At 41.4% G+C, this 24,557-nt stretch overlaps 1 protein-coding gene across 1 annotated transcript; it reads left to right on the top strand.

Moving 5' to 3' along the window:
* Positions 1–9,110: 9,110 nt before the first annotated feature.
* Positions 9,111–22,296, top strand: LOC138198360 (SEC14-like protein 1). Its single transcript, XM_069149738.1, has 16 exons — positions 9,111–9,231; positions 9,459–9,546; positions 12,751–12,900; positions 13,702–13,833; positions 14,987–15,115; positions 15,261–15,477; positions 16,349–16,458; positions 16,701–16,890; positions 17,326–17,414; positions 17,517–17,587; positions 18,390–18,561; positions 19,260–19,394; positions 19,927–20,061; positions 20,278–20,529; positions 20,688–20,866; positions 21,135–22,296. Exons 2-16 carry the CDS (start codon positions 9,484–9,486, stop codon positions 21,238–21,240), a joined length of 2,130 nt encoding a protein of 709 aa, XP_069005839.1. The 5' UTR covers positions 9,111–9,231; positions 9,459–9,483; the 3' UTR covers positions 21,241–22,296.
* The last annotated feature ends 2,261 nt before the right edge of the window (positions 22,297–24,557 follow it).

Below are 24,557 nucleotides of genomic sequence, written 5' to 3' on the forward strand. Positions count from 1 at the left end.
CAGTTTGTGCAGGAATGACGTGTGACCCCGAGCAGAATCCCTCACAACAATACTTTTGATTTTCCAGAAAATTAAAACCCTTTCTTTGCACACATAGAAAAATGTGTTACTTGTATATACTGTGTATTGTATACTGTATATGAACTTCTCTCTGCTGTTCCTCCGAGGCGTTATTGTATTTGTGTCAAAGCAAAGTAGCCTACATCTCAAACATTATAAGATTTATTTGGACTGACGTGAATGCAGAGCAAGTCCAGCCTTAATTAGGACAAAACAATAGCCTATTTTTATCAGCCGAGCCCAATATCTCACCTCTTGCTGGTTTGTTTTTCTCTCCGTGCTCTTTTTTCCTCCCCAGCAGCCTGCTTTAAGATTAGATTCACGAGAGTACCGAGCTAAAACCACGGTGCCAATACACAGGCTAGTTTGGGTGTGTGTGTATGTGTGTATGTGGGGGTGGTGGAGACCGGGGAAAGAAATCATTTTGCTGTAAAAAAAAAAAAAAAAAAGGCAGAATATCTGAGACGTTGCATTTATATTGCACAAGTGTAGTTAAATAGTTAACAGGATTTTTCCCACTTCAATAAAATACCCAGTTACAAAACAATATTAGATGGCTCAAACAAAAGTGTGTTTCATCTGAATGCATGGCAAATTGCACATGTACTTTGCAGGTCCATGTAGTACCTGTCAGTCAAACAATCAAACTCTTTATACTGTGTTATGAAATGGTGATTATATAGAAGGCTTTTTTTGTATCTGTTTCCTGAGTCATTGCACTGGTCATGTACAACTGAACTGCAGTTAAAAGTCCCTTAAACAAATAAACACACACAGCATGCACAATCGCTTTTTATGGGTTTTATTTTGACCTTTCTCAGCTTTACCTCACCAGAGTTGAGACCCAGAATGTGATGTCTCCCCATGGAATAAAAAAAACCTACAATTTCTTACACTGTGAAGCATCTCCGAGACATGTTGGAGATGCTCTGAGATTTTATATTAGTCTGACATTGGACAGTATGGGGAAGCAGCAGGCTGACATGTTTTAGAGGAGTGTCAGCTTATAGCCACATAGCACTGACTTCCACCTGCAGGGAGGAACGTGCTCTGTGTACCAGGAGCATTATAAACTGTAACGACTTAATTGTCTTATCTTTATGTCAATGTATGTGACCTTTTTACCATTTTGGACATTTTCTCACATATGTCTTGTTATATTGTTTTTCATTTTCCAGTGTTTGCTAATGGACTGAGGACCTCATGTGGATGGGAACTGAACAACAACTCCCTTGTGAGAGAAACATGAAAGCAATGAAAAGGTCTTTAGACACTGTGCTGCTGGGGTCTACCCAGCCTGACATTATTGCCATTGCATCTCATTTAACCTACAATTTTCCCATTCCGAAAAACCAAACTCCCTCTCAGGAGCTGGGTGGAATCGTTAATCAACATCCCACGCTCATTCCTTGTAGTTTGACCTTTAAGCTGGTGCACTAATTTGTGGTGTCTCATCTGACCTGCTGGAAAATCTTCAGATCAACTTTCAATTGGGAATGTATGTTGCCTAAGACAGGAAAATACGTTTTTCTATATATTTTTTTCTATATAATAGCATATATCTGATCCAATGTGATGAAAAACAAAGAAAGAGAGTGCTGTGAGAGTGTCGCATCCATTAAACCTCACTGAAAGCTAATCAAGTCTCAGACCCACCACAACGGAACGGAGCTGAAATGTGCCCGGAGCTTTATTTGCTTTTCAATACTTTTGATCTCAGACATCAGAAACATCACAAAATGAGGTTGTTTTTTTTTACAGCAACACAATGTGTGTGGTTTGCAATAAAAGATCAGTTAGCTTTTCTTGTTCAATCATTTACTTCAACAAAGAAATTAAGCCTAATGAAGTGACATTTTGAAACGGCACTAATATCCCATCCCTTTCCTCTGAGGTTTTTTTTTTTTTTTTTTAACTCTCTCACTCTTAACTTTGTGATTAAAAGCAGATGATACAGATCAACAGGCTGGCGTCTTCAGTCATATTACCCTCAGGGTTCTCCATTACAACCACAAGCAAACAATTTAAATTGTTTATTCATTGCTTATGACCGACTTTTCAATTGTTTATTCATTATTATTTGCCTGTGGGTGAATTGTTATTTTTCAACAGTGTGGATGCCTCCCACCTCTGCACTCTCTCTGTTATTCGTGGATGGATACGGGGGATGGCAGGTTAACAAGCAGGATGCATTGTGGTCATTTTGCTAACAATCAATTACATTAAAAGCGCGACGCTGGCATGAAACAGTACGAAGCAGGGCCGCAGTGCTGTCGAGAGCAAACAAAGCCCGGTAGACGAGCAGCGTCAGGCACTGCAGATAAAGTAGCGCAGGGTAAGGCAATGCTCGGTAGGCGAAGCAGTAGCGTACTTAAGAGTGAGCAGGGTTAGCTGTAGCCACTTTCTGGCAAAGTTCCGTGCCAACTCAGCCAAAAGTCCCCTGTGATACAGGATGCACATTAAGTTAAAAGAATAATAATAATTACCACCAAAGTATATAAAACTAACATAATAAAATCACATACCAATCAGGCAACGTTTGTCCGCTCCAGAAGTGGAGAGAATGGCATGTAGCGTTGCCCCCGGCAGCAATGTAAACAAAACGTGGTTATGAAACGTAACACAATAATATATTAAAACAAGGAGTAATCGAGAGCTACTAACTACTGACACTAATCCGTGGGTCAGTCACCTGTGAGGGGAGCCCAAGAGATCGTCTACAAAATCACAGAAAGCCAATATAACGAAAGCAAAGCACGACTGACAGAGAAACAATACGGTAGCATTCGTGCATACCTGCAACAGCGGCGGATGTCAGGCAGACCGGAAGTGGGACATGCGTTTGATGTCAGGGGAGAGCTAAGAGAATCCCCACCGGCATTTATATGATGCCTGCCCACAATGATTGGCTAGTGAGCCTTGTGAGTAAGGGATATAACAAAGGTCCAGAGAGTGATAGAAGCTCCATTATGCTACAATCTACTCTTCCTTCTTGCATCGTCGCCCCAATGATGTAACAGGGGAGACTAAAATAGTTCGAACTAACTCCAGGGTCTGAACACCTCAAACATTGCATTGGACACAGGACCAGGGGGATTTGCAGGCCTGTATGCCATTCCCGTTACAGATCTGGGAAGATGGTGCACATTAGAATGTTGGCCAGCAGTTGACCGTGCGGTCCGATGTACTGCCACATCACCACTTTTAAGGTGATTGGATGGTGGGCCAGCCCAGGAGGCAGATGGTTGGTCTGTCGTCACAGTAGTGTGAACCACTGAGGGACCTGGCACAGTGGAAACTAGGTCAAATGGCAGGGGTAGCAGCCCCGGGGTGGTCTGTGTCACTGCGGTTGGTCTGGCAGATGTCAAAGTAGGTGTTGCCTGAGAACCTTCCTGCTGCAACATCAACAAATCACCATCAGGTGACGACTCATCTTCAGAGAGTGACATGCCCATGGAACACGGTCCACTGGTGGAGGCACAACCTGGAGAGTTTGCTCCAACCAGGGCTTTTAGCAGGTTACAATGGACTTGCCTGGTTTCAGTCTGGTCGTCAACAGGTGCAATGGTGTAAACCGAGCCACCATCCCAGGTGCCTTCTGGACTCTATTTAACTCAGAACCACAAAGATCCTGGATTTTATGACCTCCCGTCACACTAAAAGTTCTATTGAAACGTTTGCATTGACCATTACCGGCCGGATGGTAGGGAGTGGTGTGAGACTTTTCAATGCCATAAAGGCTGCACAGCTGCTGGATATGGACATTTTTAAAGTTGCGGCTCTGGTGTGAGTGTATATGGGCAGGGACACCAAACTTGAAAAAACTATTCTGCCACAAAAACCTGTGCTACTGTGGAGGCATGTTGATCACGGGTGAGAATAGCCAGTGTGTATTTACTGAAAACGTCTGTCATTACCAGGACATTTTCCAATCCATTATGGGCAGGTTCCAACATAGTATAATCCATGGCCAAAATCTCATTAGGCCGTGAAGCCAATAAATGCCCCAAGTAGCTGGCTGGGTGTCTTTGGCCACTTGGCATCTTTCACAGGCCTGACACCACCAGCCTGCCACCTCAGAGGACATACCTGGCCAGTAACAACGAGCCTGCAGGAGCTCCAACGTTCTCTCCACACTTTGATGGCCGTGCTCCTGATGAACCCCAGTTAGAACCTCTTCCAGCCGGCAGCAGCAGTTGGAACATTGCCTCTGCACCATCAGTGCAGAAAACCTGGCGACACAGGACCCTGTTCTGTTCAACCAGGCAGTCCCATTGTCGGAGCAGCACCAATATGGGCCGAGATAAATGTTTACGCTCGTCATGGTTAGGATGTTGCTTCTGTCTCCAGAACAACAGGACTTCCTGGATAACTGGGTCAGCCTGCTGGAGAGCACAAATGTCAGACAGTGTGCGATTAGGCAAGACTGTGACAGCAGCTTGGGTTGCCTCAACCTTCCCCAACTGCAATGCTCGCTGAAAGGATTTGGGAAGCGAAGTGCCAGGGACCATAGCTTCCTTGTCCTGCCTGCCTGGTGGATGCTGCCAGGAGAGTGAGTCAACGTTCTTGTTGCTTCTCCCTCACCTGTACTTTACCTCAAAGTCAAAGGATGCAAGTTGGGCCGCCCACCGTTGTTCAGTGGCGCCAAGTTTAGCAGACGTTTGTGCTTCCTAGCTCTGCAACAAGCTTATGTAGAGGGGCTGCCAGCTTGACAAAGCCCTCTACAAAGCGACAATAATAGCTGGCAAGCCCCAGACAAAACCGCAGCTCAGAGATAGTAGAGAGCGGCTGCCAGTTAGCCACCACCTCTATCTTGCTTGGATCAGTGGAGACACCCTTGTCCGAGTTGACATGGCCCAAATAATACACCTCCTTCTGGAAAAACGCACATTTGGTGAGCTTTGCCTAGAGGCCCTCCTGCTAAAGCCGACCCAGCACCACTTCCAGTCTCTCCAGATGTTGTTCTAATGACGAAGAGAAAACTATAATGTCGTCAAGATAGAGGAGTAATGACTGGCACTGTTGGTGGCCGACTAGATGCTTCATTAATCTCTGGAAGGTGCTGGGGGCGTTGTAGAGCCCAAAGGGCATGAGGTTCCACTCAAACAAGCCAAATGGGGCGCAGAATGCTGTCTTGGGTCTGTCTTTCTCAGCTACTGGGACCTAATTGTACCTACTGGCCAGATCTGTGGTGGAAAACCAGCAAGCACCTGTCAGTGCATCCAGGGATTCCTCGATACGAAGTAAAGGAAAAGCATCTTTTCTGGTCTTACTGGTCTTACAGCCTCCATAAGGCTCATCAAAGCAAGGGAGAACTCTTGTAGGGTCTCCCCTTCTTGTTGTCTTCTGGAAACGATGGCCTCCTGCAAGGCTACATAGGACTCAGAACACCCGTACAACTCCTGTAACGTGGCAATAAACGTGGCTGAACCCCCTCGTACTGCACTAAAGCGAATTTGTATCTCCTCACGTGCCTCTCCTTCCAAGTGATCAAACAAAAAGAATGCCTGATCGGATGTAGATAAACGTCATGCCGTCACACACGCTTTCACCTCCTCAATCCACTCATTCAACCTATACCTGACCGTCCCCTAAACATAGGGCATTTCAGGTCTCGGGGCATGAACACTAGCCTCTCTGTGACAGGGGTACTAACAGTGGCAGAAACAATAGGTGGCACAGAAGTAGAAGGCATAGCATTAGAGCCAGGGACAGTGGAAGCCTGTTCCTGGCATAGCCTCTCATTATCTGCTGTCACCTGGGCAACTAGATCCCTTAACTCTTGCAGATCTTCTGCCATAACTACAAATTAATAAACAAAGGACGACTCTACTGGGGTGGTTCAGCACGGAAGTGAAGAAAAACAAATAAAAAACAGGTTAGCCGAATACCTTACCAGGACCTGCTACAGGCTCACAAGAAACACAAAGAAGTTGCTGCTTTGCCTTTAAACAAGAAATTTCACAAAGTTAAACAAACACAATACACCAAATAACATTTACTCAGTGCAACAACAAAAAATAAAAATGGAACATATGTCTCTGCTTTCAAAAAGTATATCCTGCCGACATTCTCAAAATAAATGCACACACTTCACCAAGGACTTTGTACTCGTTGTTGAAGGATTTGCCGAAGGAGAATTGATCTATTGTGTGCTGCTTAACACCGAGGCTTCTGGATCAATTTTGTGTTCATCTGAAAATCATTTAAAATTCTTCACAGCTCAATCTATCCTTACTTTAGATTGTATCCATTTTAATGCAGACTGACTTCGTTCCTCAGGTGCCTTTCCAGGAGAAACACAAGAGAAAAACAACAAAGTTTGCAGTGCAAATGAAACTGCAATAACTGTAACTGTAATAACTTGAGATGATTAGCCACAAACAACCTCATCTGCAAGCAGTATCAGCAACAATTTACAGTATTTCTTGACTTTAGTTCATATTTGTTGCTTTATAATGCTCGCTCAGCATGTTGATAATTTACAATTTGATTAGCTGATGCACCTGATTCTTTTCTTCCTGTAGCTGAGCAGCCAATGAAAAGAGGTTTGTTTGTGCCCTGGATTAACAAAGTATTAATAAAATGCCGTCTGGCTGCACAATCTCCATTGCCAGAGGTTTCAGCTCAACTGTGTCTGAGGAGTGTGGAGTCATTGTGAAGTCTAGGCAGCATTCGAGAGAGAAATACATCCAATATGTTTCAGTCATTATTATAGTTAATTAGACAGGAGAGCTGAGAGGATGCTAAACAGAATGATGAGCTCAGAGAAGTGATGAACCGACCTCAAAGGATACAATCAGGCAACTTCAGCGTTCACACTTTCCTCTGCCAGACTACTATTACCACAAACATCTGAGTGGAGGTGATTGTGTTAGTCAGAGGAAACAGATGACTCATTGTGTTTGTGATATTCTCTGACAAGGCTGTGGGATACGGCAGGATATGAATTTCCAAGTAATCATCTTTGTCATAATAGAGTCAAGGATGCTTTTTATGGCCCTTGATCATAATTACAGTGTCAAATGGAAATGACACACCAACTTTTATACCCTCAGCGAAAACAACTAAAACACCCACAAAGGAAAAAAATAAGACATCTTCAGAAAGTCATGGAGAGATCTGTCTTTGCACAAAGTCTATATATGAACTTAAGGAAAAAACACATAAATTTCTCATGCAAAAACTTGTGATCACGTGACCATGTGCACATGTGAAACATGTATTTTGCCCATTGCAAACCTGGGGTTTTGGAACATTTTCATGGCGGGATGTGTGAAGCCCATGTATATTCCTATGTGAAAACATTTCCACATATTTTCCACATGTTATCATATGTTACAGCATACATGCGATCACATAGGGTGGCTTCACTTTACAGTTATATGCAGTCATTTTCCTGTTCCACGTGTTTTGTGAAGCCTTATTTTACTGATCAAACCCATAGTAGCTTCATTTTATATTTAATTTGTCCATCATCACTAAAATGACAGTTTATGGCGGTCAGAGAAAATCCTGACCGAGAAAAGAACCCGAATGTCACATTCCTGGTAGTTTGTGAGAAAAGACCACACTGACTGTGCAGTTGCAAAAAGGCAATTTATCCAAATTTTTTTGCAGAGACAGTTGGTGGGAACAGCTTGGTCCATGGTAACATTATTCTTTGTGCCTGAGGCTGATTAGAAAAAAATATCTTATCTGAACTCCATTTCCCCCTCTCAGGATGTCCCCTGCTGGACTCCAGTACTTTATGTCGGCTGCCAGATTGAGAAGCTTTGAATTCACCCCCAGATGCTCCTTCAGGAGTCTAAATGCGGCACCAGCTGCATCTCAATGGGACAGCAAATGTGTGGCAGTGAAGACAGTAAACACCTTTGCAAAATAATGTCAAGGAAAACACATCAGCTATCAAATGTATTGAAATGAAGCATCTTCTATTTTGCAATTGTTTCAAATTCAATACAACATTTTTAATGATATTATCTGTTTAACTATTTGAGTGAAAAGTTGAATCTTGAAGATGTACATGGATTTCAGAATATCTTCCTGTCTGTTTGCCTCCCTTTTGCTTTAATGACGACTTTTACTACCACACATGTTTGTGCTTTTTACCCAACATGATCTCACAATGTTCCAAAGAGCATCTTGTCATATCAGGAATGTTTGTTTTCTCAGCAAACTCTATAACTGTGTTATGCTGCTTTTCCCTCGCACTTAAAATAAACTTGATGTATTAATGTTCTGAAGGTGGGCTCACTTTTCCACCTGACCCTGTACTGCTCCCTCAGAAACCTTCAATCTAACCATGATTTGATGCAAAGAAAGCACCTCTTTGTTTAGAAAAACAATTGTGTAGTTGATCATCTGATACAAATGTGAACTCTCATATTCAGATTTGACAACCAACTCAAAAACGAAAATATCCATGACCTAATGTTATATGTTTGTTGTATGGCATGGGGTGTTTTAAAGTCAACTCCTCACAGTTGGAGTTGTTGCTTAAACTCTGACTGATTTTATAATGTTGTGCAATCGTAGACATGGTAGATCTGTAAATCCCACGTGATAGTATTTTTCCTTTTGGCAGGTAGTTTATGAGTAAAATAAATTGACCTTAAGATATTTTTTATGATTTAATAAAAGTTGAAGGAATAATACACATATAGAAATTGGTGATATTGAGCTTGGCATACATAAAGTAAGGTGATTGTAAGCCTAAAATCAGTTGCCATTTACAAAGGTGATCTGTCACATGATTTGTTATCAAATTCTTCTCTGAGTATTATCTCTAGTAGGTATGATGGACACTTTCTTTCTTCTGGTGTGGTTAGAAAACCTTTTAAATATTTCAGAAAGCTCTAATGTGTTGATCCATATTGTCGGATAGATACTCGAATCAGTGTCAGGAGTCCAAATTGAAAGAGAAAATGTCCCTGTTGCCACCACCCTGTTGGTTAGAAATGTGAACCGCTTGGATCAAAGGTGAACCGGCTTCCTTATTGTAGGAAAGGGGCGGAGCGACCGGTATGTGCCCCTGTCAGAAGGATCATGTCTGTGTGTATCATTTTGCGGTTTAAAATGCGGGAGGTTATACTTTCTTCGGTCAGCTGACAATATGGATACACAGACAGTTATAGAGCTGCAGTGACGCATCGGGATTTGAAGTCTGAGGTGAGTTAAGTTCGCATTAGGTCGTTTGTCACTGTGTGCGCCTGCGTGTAGCCTATGTCTTCTTTCCACTTGTTAGAAACTTTGGCCGGATGTCATTCCTCGCGATACTTTATATTATCTGAGTAACAGCTGCCTCTTGTATATAACCTATACACGTACACACACACATAGCTTAAACAGCATATTACTGCTGTCATGTCATGCTGTTGTCTCTGATCATTTAACAGAGTTGCCGTGGAATGAGCTTCAACCATGGTGCAGGAATACCAGTCCCCTGTTCGGGTCTTCAAGCACCCATTTGAGTTGATCATGGCGGTGAGTAAAGCGGTTACATATAGTGCCGTCATAAAGACAAGTTATGTATGTCTGTGACCACTTAGCTCCTAACTCAGCAGTGGATGTGATTGTTATTACTTTGCAGGATGTTACATAACCACACTGGGGACTACAGTGCACATATCTACTTTTCTTTGCACCCCTCAGACAAATTCTATGTTTGTGCTGCTGAAAGTAATTAAAGATGAGCATGTGGAAACGTTTCTCACTGGATTCCACAGCTCAGTTGTGGCACCGATAGGGAGACACCTCCCAGGGTCATCGTCTCATTCTTGATGTGCACTTACCTGCAGTAAATGCTGTGTGTTGAATGACAGGTCAGAGTGTACTGCATATACCCTCTCCTCTTCTCTGCTGCTCCTGTGGTAAATACAGTAATCTACAGGCTGCCTGCTGCCAGGAAGCTGCTTACCAAACTTTGTGTTTCTTAAGTGGAAAAAAAAAAAAAAAAAAAAAAAAAAAATCCTCTGTATTGTAGGCAGAATTGACAATTTTGTGTTTTGCCTCCTTGACTGGCCTGTGTTAAATATTTCAGCAAAAGTCACTAATATATATTTGAAGTATCTGTTGCTCATTAAAACTCAGCATATATATAGTTTTCTTATCATCATATGATGCTTCATAAGAGGTCAGACGTTATTTTGTGTGATTGTTGTAAAGATATTAGGAATATTATATAACTTGAATTGCTGGGCTGACCTTTTTCTTGCTCCTGAGAACAGCTGACGAAATGTAGATGATGCAACACAGTGATAAGACGTGGCCACAGCAGAGTGTTTCCAGCTGTATTTATGTAACTCAAAATAGATTTTGATATCAGTTCAGCAGTATTGAACAGTTACACAGGGAAATACAGTAAAGTAGCGACAGAGATCCGAATTTCTAAACACTTACTCACCACGGAACAACCTGTCTTTTCCTTGAGTGGAATATTTTTCATTATGATACTGATGTATTGTTTTTTTTTTTTGTCCTGAAACCTGCATCTCAGTGCTTTAAATTCACATAAAAAACAGGAACTGTGAGCAAAGATAAAGTAGGACAAATGTAAAATAAATGGATTTCCATGCAAGGCGCTCTGATCTCACCCACTCTCACAGTCTGCTCTTGGTGTTGTTTCTTGTTCTCTGAAGTAACATATTAAGCCAAAGGTTTATGCAATATCTTCAGAGTGGGGAGTGTGAAGCTGCTGTGACATTTTGCTCTGCGGCTATGACTTCATTACCACACAGTTACAGTTAACACAGTTCACTGTATGGTCATTGCCCACACAAGTGTCATTTGATACCTTTCCATGAAACATTGCAGGTGTAAAATTCTTGCTGTGTCACTGCAGGTGAAAAGGGTCTTGAAATAAGCCTCCTGTGGAAACTAAATAATGGCTCCTGTGAGAAGAGTCAGGCTGCAGCAGCATAAAGAAGAGAATCCAGTGAATATTCTGCCTCCTCCTCCGCTGCCATTTATCTCCAAGCTTTCTTATTAGTCCCCTGGACGATCCTGGAGCCGGCGATTATTGCTTAGGGTAACAGTCCTAATCAGTGTCCAGGATGTTACTGAATGTTCAACCAGTGACATCACTGATGTCCCTTTCATGACACCTCTTTATGACTGACCTGGGCCTCTAATAGAAATGCATTAGATTGTTTTTTATATAGCTGCACGAAGCTAACAGTAAATGTTTTTTTACTTGTAGGATTGCATTTAATCAATATCACCAGAGGAAATAAAACATTATTTATGCTCCATAGCCACAGTCATTAGAGAGGTATTGGCTCGGCCATGTGAAATGTAATAGTGTAGAATATTGGGAGCTGCTGTTTTTTTCATGTTTGAGGCATACAAAGTCTTCTGGGGGTCATTGATAGTTCTGCTGAGCCTCAAACATTAGAGACTCTTCTTTTATATTCTGCTTCCATTGTGTGTTTACACCATTAACTCTGAGAGGAATGGGCAGGACAACGATTTCAATTTGTCTTCAATCACTGAGACATATTGTTTCTGGTGCACAGTGTCTCTGTTACACAATGCCAGTCAATGCTGCTTATTTACCAGGGAAACATTTCCCATTAATTTTCTCAGTGGATAATTCCATCTCATTGATTGGATTGCTCATGCTGTGCTTTATCAATGCAAGCGGGATGTGTGTGTGTGTGTGTGTGTGTGTGTGTGTGTGTGTGTGTGTGTGTGTGTGTGTGTGTGTGTGTGTGTGTGTCTTTCTGTGTCTTTCTGAAATACCAGCAGGGAGATGTGAATTTGGAGAGAGAAACAATTGAAAATTCTGCTGCCTTGTGAGTTTCAATAACAGAATAAACAGTATATATATCTTCAAACCCTTAAAATTTTAAGTCTTTTTGTACCTGATTTTGTACCTCAGTGAACTCATTATTTTAAAACATTACACAGGCTCCTATGAATATCATAAATGTCTAGTTCCTCCCCTGCCATTGGTTACTTGGTCAATAGTTTTCCATTCATCCCAGACTTTATTTATTTATTTTCTTAGTTTTTTTTGTGTATAAAGTCTGTGTGTGTGTGTATTTATTCATTGCTCTTTTTCATATTGTGTGCACCTTTTTGTTCTTTCTATGCTGCTGTGACGACCGAATTTCCCAACTGTGGGATCAATAAAGTCAAAAATCTAAATCTAAATCAGAAGGTGGGGAGCTTCTAGTTCCTTACACAGAAGGCCATTATTGTAGATCCTGAAACGCCTGTTTGGTGACTATATATATATATATATATATACAGGTGAGTTCTATTTAAATTGCCCTGGACAGATGGTCATATGCTGTGGGCAGTAAAACACAAAGCAATCACTGCTTGTAAAAGCTGGCACAGCTGCAGGTTGTGGCTTTGCACGAAACATAACATTTTAATATGCATTTAAACTAAGCTTCTAACCATTAAATGCATGCAAACCTGACACAGAAATCAAGTCCTGTACATCGCACACGGTTCTATTTAATCAGCATCACTGATTATCGTTTACTTTTATGGCAAATACAAGTGACCTTGTTGTAATATAATGTTCAAGCAGAGAGCTGTTAAGACAAAGGCAAAGCACCCTGTGGAACAAAATGACCAGGCACTGTTGTTGTAAAAAAAAAAAAGCATAAAAATACATACAATATACACTTTTCTTATTTAAATGTCTTGTAAATGTGATTTATTTCTCCCATTCAGGCCTATGTGAGGAGGTTCCCAAATTGCCCATTGATCCCAGTGTTTGTGGACAGTGAGATCATCAGCCAGAGCCAAAGTGAGGACGGATCAAAGCTGATAACTGAGAGGCGATGTATGATCGACATTGATGCCCCTCGACTTCTCAAACGGGTACCTCTAATCTGACCTATTACACACTATAGATCATGAAACAATCATCACAGTTGCTGTTATCGGGTTATTTGCTTTAAAGAACGAAAATAGGAAGACTGTTGCTGTGTTCTAAATGCCATACTTGTGTACTAACACTCACTATTTTGAGTGCATAAGTGCGTTCACACTGTCAAGTATAGAAACATGCAGTGCACTACAAGTACCAAGATGACAAACCAAAAGAAGTGTGAAATGCTGGAAAATGTCCACCCTAAACGGTCGCCATCTTGGCTACATGGAGAAATGGCCACCGACGTAAATGATTTTCAAATTAAGGCGTCCGAGGAAGTTGCAGCTGTTGGAGAACACTTCACAAAAAAAGATTTTCAATACTGCTGCTGGACTTTTTGTTGCATTTGTTAAAAAGATGTTAATTTCTGGGTAAAAAAAATGTAATCTGCAGATATTTTGGCAGGTGATATATTCACATGCTGTGGTTATTTCCGGTCAGTGCAGAAAAGCAGTGTGGTTTGAAACAACACTACTCGGTTGAAATTCCTGCACTGCACAAATAAGAGTCCTAACATGGAAGAGCACTATGTTTTAGTGTACTAAAGGAAGTAAGTCATTTGTAACACAGCATGTGTCAGAGAGTTGGTAGTCAGATGCTATTTTTCTTCAGTGTTGCATTAGATTGCATTCTTTGCGTTATGTGTAAATGTGTGCGGATGAACTGTTAAAATCCCACCACGGCATTACAAATGTTCAGGGGACATATCTAATCAACTCCTGAAAACCCCTTGTTTGCTCTGCATGTAGATTGCCGGTGTAGACTACCTGTACTTCATCCAAAAGAACACGCTGAACCGCAGAGACAGGACACTCCACATAGAGGTCCACAACGAGACCTTTTCCAGCAGAGTCATTGTCCGTGAGTGCTGCAGCTACACGGTGAGTCTCCGAGTCAGACATGGTACCAGCAGAGTCTGTCAGAGGTTTATGTCTTTGTTGTTGTGCGTATTTTATTGCTTTTGTACGTTGTAGAACACTTTTACAGTGCCTCGTGCTCTTTGGATGAAATGGAGCTCCTCCTGAAGGCATTGCAACGTGTGATGCATGAATTATTCATTTTAGGTGATCCTCCCATCGATGTGCTCGAGGCTCTGAACAGCTTGTGTCACCAGATGTTTTTAAAGTTGGGGTTGTTTCAGTCACAGGCAGTCCAATAATACCCTCCCCAGTAAAATGCTCCTTCCAGTATAACATCACCACTAATATGTTTTCTGGTAGATATGATGCGAACATAAAACTAAGTCATTTCAATCAGGAGAGACTCGATTTGACAAGCGAAGGTGCAGATAAAAGCTTGAAGGATGTGACAGTCTTTGGTCAATAGAAGCCATTGTGATGACATCAGATTTAAAAGAGGGGGGGGGGGTGCAGGGGCCCCACCCCTCTAGACACAGGTGGTGGTGGTGGTGGTGGTGATGGATTGAAGATTAATTTTATACAAGTTTGCTCAGTGGTGGGCGGACATCTGCCTCAACCGTTTGGGATGAGGGGAGAGCGGAGAGAGAAAAGAACAGTGCATGGAGACACAACAACAAACACTGGGAAGGTTGGTGGTGCAGTGACCGTGGAGCTGGATGACATAAGAAGTGAATACAGATGAGCTTGACCTGGGCACTGGGTATGAAGACCGGAGGAGGGAGGGGTGGAGAAGGGTCGCAGCAGGTCACCCAGACCTGAAGTTTGACAGCAATGGACTGGCAATGTTTGATAGGTTTACCCAAAACGCCCAAAGTCAGGCAAATATAAGAAGCAGGGAGAATGAACTGAGGAAGAATGAAAAATAAAGATGTTCTTCCTGATTGCACTTGCACTTTTAGCTCCATCAGTCACCTTGTTTCTTGTATACCCTTACTTTAATTCACATTTTAAATACTTTGCATTGGTTACTTTGAAATTACAATCAATATTGGGATTTTATTTATCGGTATATGTATCGATGCGTTGTTTTGGATGATATTTCAGCTTTTGTATTTATCATACTTTGCTGTGACTTACAAGTGACGAATATTCCCATGTTTGTCCTCTTCCACAGGCTCATCCAGAGAATGAGGACTGGACGTGCTTTGAACAGACAGCTACTCTGGATATTAAGTCCTTTTTTGGTTTTGAGACCATGGCAGAGAAGATAGCAATGAAACAGTATGCAAGTAGCATTAAGAAGGTTCGCATATTTGATTTGACTGTTTGTGTGAAACATCATCATTTTAGTTATACATTTGTTGAAAACTAAAAATGTGAAAATTGCTTCAGTATTGGTCCACATTGTGACCTGATCTTTCAAATTAACCAGAGGTTAAATGTTGTAGGGTAAAGAAATTATTGAGTACCACCTCAGAGAGCTGGAGGAAGGAGGAGTAACTTACATACCTCGATGGACCCCTGCTGACTCCTCCACGGTCACTGCAAGGCTCCAGCTGCCACCTCCATCTACTGCCAGAGCCATTCCAGGCAACAGTGCCAAGGATGGACTGCGCAATAAAGAACCGGCCTGTCCCACTGAGCTAGTGGCTGGTTCGCCTGACGGTCAGTGAGCACTCACAACGAAGTTTAGAATAGAAGCTGGCACACACAAAAAAAAAAACCGCTGCAATGTAAATGTTAAAAGATGTGCGTCATGTATCTCTTTGTGTCCTGTGACACGTATATTTACTGAAGGGGTGAGATAGTTACTCTGCCGAACAAATAGCTAGCTACAAGTTTCCCAATTAGGTTTTTGAGTTCATTTTAAAGTCCCCCCTCCACTCCAAAATTGCTCCAGTTGAATGTTTGAGCTTCACTGTATGCATGATGTATGTGCAGAGTTTAATACCAGACGCCTGTTTTCACATTTATCTGCCGAAGGGGGAAAGTTTTTCTGTGCTCACTGAAAATCTGATTTTAAGGTTTGGGCCTGTGAGCATGATTTGTTACATCACATCAAGTCTGAAAGTCAAACCGGGTCCAACATTTAACGATGTTGCGACTTGCAGCCTCCACTGCATTTACACCGAAAATTGACTTTTCAGTAAAGGAAGAGAAATTTTCTCTCCAGCCGTTCAACTTTAAAAATGAAAAATACTGGCATATTGATAGATTCTGGAATTTGATGCCAAAGTAGTAAATGGTATTTTAATAAGTTATAAGTATAATAATAAGATAGTGTAACCTTTTTGCAGGGACCCAAACCATATCAGACACAAATCACTGTTCATTGTTATAATACATGTCTCGGGAGTGTAGGTCTGTAATCAGAAAATTAAATCCTAGATTTATGCTGCAGTACGATAGTTTTACAACCACTGTGACTTTTACTGATGCTGATATCACAAATACTATATTATTTGGAGTACCTGATGTCTTAATGCGATGCATGCGATATGTAAATTTTTTGCTGTAAATGTGCTTTGGCCTGTAGACAAGTTGGATGCTGACTACATCAGACGTTACCTTGGTGATTTAACGCCTCTGCAGGAGAGCTGTCTCATTCGACTGCGTCAGTGGCTCCAGGAAACCCACAAGGGCAAGGTCTCATATACACAACAGCTTCTTTGACTACAGAGCCCTTTGTGCAGTGATGCGCGGCACACTTTATTTCTCGGACAACCTTCTGCTCAGCTCGTGCTCCCACACTTAAATCAGTTTTACACACACTGAATGCTGCAGAATAAAGTAATTAAATAATAAGCATGTATGTAAGACATGTCTTTGCATTCATCAGTAACATGACCCAGAACTGTGGCATTTTGACCCCTGTGTGTTTTCTACAGATTCCAAAGGATCAGCATGTGCTGCGATTTCTCCGGGCCAGAGATTTCAACATCGACAAGGCCAGGGAGTTCTTGTGCCAGTCACTTACCTGGAGAAAGCAGCATCAGGTGGATTTCCTGTTAGACACATGGGAGCGCCCTCAACTGCTTCAGGATTATTACACGGGAGGCTGGCACCACCATGACAGAGGTGAGTGAGCCGTACTGGCTGCTTCATCTTATTCTCTCTTCATTTCCCAGGTTATTTCTTTAGTTGTGAGGTTTGTCTGCAGTAAAAGTAAACACATATCAGTTGTGTAAAGAATCAAAGGGATTAAGTCTTCTGCATACATAAAGTCTACAAGGGTTGAAATGGCCTGTTAATTATTGACTGTGAAGTCTGACCATCTGTCATCGCTCTCATGTTTGGAAATGAGTCGGCTCAGCTGATCCACCAGGTCAGGTAAATACAGGAAGTGCCCTTTGAATGTTCACAGGCTCAATTACTGCCTTTTAGACTGGTAAATACCAGATTTACATAGTAAACATGTTGCCTCCAAGGCACTATTACTGCAAATGTCCTTCTGCCTGTTGACATTTTCTTGTTGAACAGCCTGTGAATGTCTGCGTGTGACGTGTCGTTTAGATGGCCGTCCTCTGTATATCCTGCGTCTGGGTCAAATGGACACTAAAGGACTGGTTCGAGCCTTGGGGGAAGAGGCGCTACTGAGACAGGTCACATGACTACTTGAAGAAGATATATGACTTAACATCCACATATACAGAATCATTTTCATTCAACATATCTTCAGTTGCATTAATGCTACAACCTCATAGGTCCTGTCCATCATCGAGGAGGGACTGAGGCGGTGTGAGGAAAACACCAGAGTCTTTGGTCGACCTATTAGGTGCCTAAATAGTGTTTTATTGTAATAGTGTCATTGGTTAATCAGCAATCAGGTATACGCGCGCTTGTACAACCCCGTTTCCCCAAAATTTGGGACGCTGTGTGAAATGTAAATAATAACAGAATGCAATGATTTGCAAATCATGTAAACCCATATTTAATTGCAAATAGACCAAAGACAACAAAACAAATGTTCAAACTGAACTGTGGTTACAACCAATGGTTTTCGAAATTGTTTCTAAGCCCATGCAGTGAGTGTGTGATTTCGAATGCAGTGCCACTTGTGGGTGGTAGATCACGGCCATGCAATATTGGTTTGTCGCTTGCTTACAGAGATTTGTCCGGATTCTCTGAATCTTTTGATGATTATTATGAACTGTAGATGATTAAATACCCACATTCTTTGCAATTTTACTTTGAGGAATGTTTTCCTTAGATTGTTGCACTATTTTTCCACGCAGTCTTTCTCAGAGTGGTGAACCGCTCTCCATCATCACTACTGAGAGACTCCTCCTCTCTAAGATACTCTTTTTATACCCAGCACATACTTTTATGTTACTGATTTGTTGACAAGTATCCTAATTACATTTTTTTTTTTTTTTTTTTTTTTATAAAACAATGCAATATCTCCGTTTCAACATTTGATATGTTGTCTTTGGTCTATTTTCAATTAAATGTGGGTTTATGTAATTTGCAAAGGATTGCATTCTGTTTTTACATTTTACACTGCGTCCCAACTTAACCTCAAACGGGGTTGTATGCAGAATACAGTCGCGTCATGTTTGTTTTATTGTGTCTGTCAGCTGTTGGACTTGCCTGGTGGATCTGGAAGCTCTAAACATGCGTCATCTGTGGAGACCAGGCGTCAAAGCTCTGCTAAGAATCATCGAGGTGGTGGAAGCCAACTACCCTGAAACTCTGGGTCGCCTGCTCATTCTGAGGGCTCCTCGAGTTTTCCCAGTGCTCTGGACCCTGGTGAGAATAAATGCATCAATTTACATTTGATGTGCAACCATGAATGTGATTTTAATTAATCTCTTGGAAGATTTCACAAAAGTTGTAGAGTACAGACACAGACATGGCATCAATAGGAATTTTAAATAGTTGGATGCAATCCAGCCTCACTGCATGTATAAGTACATGATAAACAAAGAAGAAAAGGAGAGAAAAATCCAATATTGACAAATAAAGATAATTAATGCTGTGCAATATGCAGAGTATTAACTAAACCCCCTCGGGGACATTTGATTATTGCTATAGTAATATGCAATAGCTTGTAGAATTCAGCAAAGAAATAAAAATAAGTCGTAATTTATGCACAGAGATATATGATAATAAACCAAAGCAATAATAAATGTACCTAATGCAGTACTCAGTTGATGCATTTTACAAGTGAATTTTAGTCTGTAACTATTACCTCGTGGAGATGTGAAAGATACAACTAATTACTGACAAACAGATAATGAAATTACAAATAGTAATATAAAATAAGCTGTTATCACAATTAAATCAATATAAAAAAAAATGCATGGATGCCTGGTAACACCACCAACCAGTCAACCTGTGTATTTCTCACACATGAATAATTAATTGATATTGGATTGACTTCCACGGTTCATAAGAAGTAATCCTGCAGTTTGTTGTTTGATGAACGTTGGTCTTCCCGTTTCCAGGTCAGCCCCCTAATTGATGAGAACACTCGTAAGAAGTTCCTGGTTTATGCTGGAAATGATTACAAGGGTCCGGGAGGCTTAGTGGACTACATCGACAGAGAAATCATCCCTGACTTCCTGCGAGGGGATTGCATGGTGAGGTTAAGACCTCAGCTTATCGACGTGTACATGTGATTTTCATTTTCAGAGCGGACATGCACTGAGCTCATGGTTTGATCTTTTGACAGTGTCTTCTCAGTCAGTTAATACCAATCAATTAATCACTGGCATCTATATCAAGTGGCTTCTTCACTTTGTCATTTTAAATGTTAGGGCTGCAGTAGATAGACTGTGTGTAACTGACTCGGGTGGAAACCACTGATGCGGCTACTGTTGTTAAGCAAGCTCTTGACTCTGTGTTGTTTTGTGGTGAAGAAATGATGGACAGGAAGCTGGAGTCTATTTTTGTACTGCAGGTTATTGTCAAATAGGAACAGAATAAATGTCCTGGTCAATCAACAGCTGGCTCACCTCGGTTGGCTCAAACACATCACACAATAAAATATCAAGATCGACTATTTGTAGCACACCAGCTAACCAGCTTGTATTATTTCACATTATGGGACCAATTTAAGCTCTGTGAATGCATTACGTGTAATCGTCCTTTTCCCCCCGCTGACCCCTCTAGTGTGACATCCCTGAGGGAGGTATGGTCCCTAAATCTCTGTACAGGACAGCAGAGCAGCTGGAGAGTGAGGAAAACTGCCTGCTGACCGACTCCATCTACAAGAGTGCCAGCATCTTCAAGGGAGCTCCATATGAGGTGCAGTCTCAACTTTTAGGTGTTTTACCATGAGGGAGCTTAGCTTTACTGTTGGCTTGACTGTTTCTGTATATGTTGTGGATTTTATGGTCTGGATTAGGGTGCCACCAACTGGAACAAATCTACACTGCATGCTTGCAGCTAAAAATAAATAATGTGATTAATGGCTCGCAGTCTGCTGTTCTGTGTCTCTAATGTCCTTACATCTGTCTGCAGATGCTGATTGAGATCACAGAGGCTTCCTCAGTCATCACCTGGGATTTTGATGTGTCTAAAGGAGATGTGCTCTTCAACATCTACCACTCAAAGAGGGCTCCTCAGCCCCCAAAGAAAGACTCTCTGGGAGCCCATGGCCTCACGTCCCTCGGGGCAGTGAATGCCCAGCTGATAGACAGGAGCTGGGTGCTGGGCCAGGACTACAGCATGGTGGAGAAAGCCCTCACCTGCAGGGAGGGAGAGAGCATCCAGGTAAGAGAGAGGAAATGCAGGAGACGTGAAAATCTGTACTCTTGTCTTTTCTTGTGGTTTTAACTAAACTTATTTTTTGTTTCCATGTTGTCCCTGATGGTTAATCATCGACTGCTGCAGCCTCAGATTGATCCTGCGGATTTCTTTTGTTAAAACAGGGCTCCCACATAACCCGCTGGCCCGGCTTCTACATCCTCCAGTGGCGCTTCCACAGCTCGGCAGCCTGCGCCGCCTCCAGCCTGCCTCGTGTGGATGATGTGCTGGCCTCCCTGCAGGTCTCCTCCCACAAGTGTAAGATCATGTACTACACCGAGGTGCTGGCCTCCCATGACTTCAGGTCAGTTTATTTATGCGGCTGAGCTTTACTCCTCTGGTCAGGTCATGTTTTCTTCCACTGAAGCTGCCTTTCACTGCACTTGTGTGGGCTCTTTAAACACCGACACAGATATTTCTGGAAAATATGTTTCTTGGTTTTACAGAGAAATTAGCTGTTGTACATATATTTTGTCACCTGATTTTTTCTACAGAGATTAGTAATTGATTGACGTCAATAATGTCTGAGAATTAACACTTCTTGTCTCTATTTTTTTTTCTGTTTTTTCCAGGGGATCCATGACCAGTCTGGAGTCCTGCCACAGTGGTTTCTCCCAGCTCAGTGTTGCCACTACTTCCTCCAGCCAATCACATGCCAGCTCCACTATTTCAAGGTAGCATCTGTTCAGCAGGCGTCCAAAGGCAACAGTGACCAAAACACACTGACATCCAGCTCTGCATGTGCTTTATGCCTTTAAGTCATTTAAAAAAAGAAATCTAAATTTAATCTGACAATTAAAAGTGAGGTCACTGGTGTTGGCTTCTAGGAAATTATGTACTTACAGTGTGCACTTGTTATTTTGTTGTATAATAGTGTATGGCAGGGGTCTTCAACGTTTTTCAGGCCAAGGACTCCCAAACTGAAAGAGAGATGGAGCAGAGACACCCTACTATATATATTGTATAAAATTGTGTTTTATATTAAACTGGAGGAGTGCAGGAGACTTGGAGGGACAGGTCCAGGCTAGTCTTGGGCTGTGAGTGAACCAGTGCCCAGCTTGAGAGAGCTCCTGTGTGTCGCTGAATGTGTACATTTCTAACTGAAAGATAACATCTTCTGCTTCCATTTATCCATTTGCTACAATATGTTGGATTCATGTTAATGTGTATTTAAAGACATTTAAATTTGTGGGAAAAAAATTTGGGGGGGGGAAATATGAAAAAAATATGAAAAATTGTCTAATCAACCAAAACTTTCACGACCCCCTGCAGTACCTCCGCGGACCGCCTAGGGGTCGGGGACCCCCTGTTGAAGACCTCTGGTGTATAGTATAACAATACAAATGCGCATTGAAAGTGACAGATATGTGTAGTTAGATGTATGTCCACGTCACATGGCATTACAGAAAATTAAAAAGGATATGTCTCACGCAGCAGTTTGCGAATAATAATAGATAGATAGATAGATAGATAGATAGATAGATAGATAGATAGATAGATAGATAGATAGATAGATAGATAGATAGATTACACGTGAAAAATATGCATAATGGAGCATCTACCCTTGATGTTACTTTCATTGTCCACAAGATGGCAGTGTAGCCTGTGACTCCCAACTGCTCACATATCTGCAGTGTACCTTGCAATTGCCATTTATCGCACACACTTCATCTGGTTTTCTATGAAATCTAAAGGAGAATTGTTTAAATAAAGAATATATTGCAGGTATAAGTATATGATGTCTCCAGAGTGCATCTTTGTTCCTACCAAATGTTTCAAACAGTAACCGCAATATCAGTGCTGTGTTAGAGAAGTAATTCAAAATTATCCCACAGATGGGTTATTATTAATCTTTTACAGTAATAGGTGAGGTGTTAGGAGTGAGAGGGTGATATGAAATCTCTTTTTAAATATACAGCAAACTCTAAATTTCATGTAATGTTGTTTTTGGGCGTGTTGGGCATAAATGCTGAGTTTTCTGAGGCAGCTAATTTGAATGCAATATAGTGCAGCCCCTTGTGATCTGGCACAGGTCCAGGCAGACAACTGATTTACATAAAACTTTAATTTCCATAAACTTATCAGATGCTTCCAGCTGAAACTTAATCGAATTTTCCTGTGTTATATTTCCCCTTGGTTTGCAAACTTGTGTCATGTTGCTGCTTATCCCAACAAAATTCAAAAGGCAGGTGATTTTGGTTTTCTGAGAACAGAAGCCTGACTTCCTGCTGGCATGCCAGGGTTGTTAGAAAGAGGAAGTGCACTGACTTTGCCAGAAGCATATTTACTGAATTACTCAGCTTGCTCTAATGACCTCCCCAGACCTACATTGTTCACAAAAATAATAGCACCTCTTTCTCCTGATAGGCTTAATCTGCTATTAAAATCTCTTCTTCTCGAGTAGTTATGTGATTTAAGGCTGAATTACTTTACTGGTCTCTTGAAAACAAGGTCTGTTATATATGTAACATGTGGTAAGCAAATTGAATACTCAATAATGTATCACCTCATATTGTAGCTACCTGTTTGGTTGACCTGAAATAACCTTGTGGAGGAATGCAAGCTGGCCTACACTCTACAGCCCGATAACAGCTCTGTGAAGCAGCACTTTGTCACAGTGGTGCTTTGAGCTCAATGCTTACCATGGTCGTCACTGTAGTTTAGCATGTTAACATGCAAAATACAATCCGCACCAAACTCAAATGACAGCTGAGGATGATGGGAATGCCTCTTATCCTGCAGGTGCTTTCTCATAAATCCAAATAAACGGAAATTTTGAACCGATGATGACACTAGATTATACGAGAAGGGATCCCGGAGTTATTATTGTGAGGATGGAATTGAATATCTGCACCAAATTTTATTAGAAGCGATCAGCCAAAACCAAAAATGTGAAGCTCGTATCAATGAAAGGTCCAGAGGAAATCACCAAAGTTATTGAAGACTTGAATGATTGTACAAAATTTCATAGTTATCTGTCAGATATAATTCTTAATACAGATCAGTGAGTCTGTTTTCCACTCCTTTCCTTCAAAACAGATTAATAAAACTAAACCTTCTTCTGGATCTTAACAGGTAAACGTACAATTCATCTTTTTATGACGGGCATTAGTTATCAGTGACTTCATATTGCTGTGCATTAATCCAAGAGGTCATCTTTGTCATTTTTTTTGATAAATACATTTGTAAGAAAGACAATGAACATCTGTGGGTCTCTTCTGTGTTTGGACATATTTAGCCTCAATAGAAAACTTAAAACCTGACATGTAGTGCACAATACAACGACATTCAATATAATTACTTTTGAGTATTGTATCTTGGATTTCAGGCTTTTGTCTTGTTGTGAAAAGTGATCTGTCTATATGTACATTTGTTGTCAGCCTTTTACTGCATAATGCCGGAGAAATGATTTCTCTTCACTCAGTGTTTGCTCCGCTGTCTCGAGCAGTCACTCATACAAATCTCTCAGGAGAAAGAGATCAGTTCCTCAGTCTTCATTTCAACATTTCATCACTGTTACTCCTTGATTGCACTGCGGAGCATCGGAGGTACGATAACAACAAGATTATCTGGAATTTGTCTTTAAAGAAACAAACCTGAAGATTCAATCCCTCCTTCATCTCTGTAAGGAACTTCGCTCTTCCTTTAAGCTGCCTCAGAAGTTGCTGACTGAATGAACTTTCCCACCACGATGGTGATGTGTGTGTCTGGGTGAGCAGTCAAATTAAAATCATTATTGAATAATACAGCAACTTTGGAGACTCAATCTCTTAAATATTTGTTGAGCACAGCAGGTAGAAGGAGGGCTGCAGTAATAATACGGTGCTGAAATAGTCTCAGACTTGTTACAAATATAAACATCACAGCCTTCACTGGGGATATGTATGATAATGAATAATCTTTTCTCAGAAATACCAGACTCAGGCATGGAGATAGGCAACATGGGACTCATTCTGAGTGTTTTTTTTTTTTTGGTGTTGTTGTTGTATTTACAT

Source organism: Embiotoca jacksoni, unplaced genomic scaffold (assembly GCF_022577435.1).
Source record: "Embiotoca jacksoni isolate LCO1_2020_lvr unplaced genomic scaffold, fEmbJac1.0.p SCAF_15, whole genome shotgun sequence".
Taxonomy (NCBI): Eukaryota; Metazoa; Chordata; class Actinopteri; family Embiotocidae; genus Embiotoca; species Embiotoca jacksoni.

What these genes read in the sequence shown, in the direction of transcription:
- LOC138198360 (XM_069149738.1), top strand. Translation starts at nt 9,484, where the DNA reads ATGGTGCAGGAATACCAGTCCCCTGTTCGGGTCTTCAAGCACCCATTT. An exon ending in TCCCAGTGCTCTGGACCCTG is followed by an intron (nt 18,562 to 19,259) that starts GTGAGAATAAAT and finishes TCCCGTTTCCAG; the next exon opens with GTCAGCCCCCTAATTGATGA. An exon ending in TCAAGGGAGCTCCATATGAG is followed by an intron (nt 20,062 to 20,277) that starts GTGCAGTCTCAA and finishes ATCTGTCTGCAG; the next exon opens with ATGCTGATTGAGATCACAGA.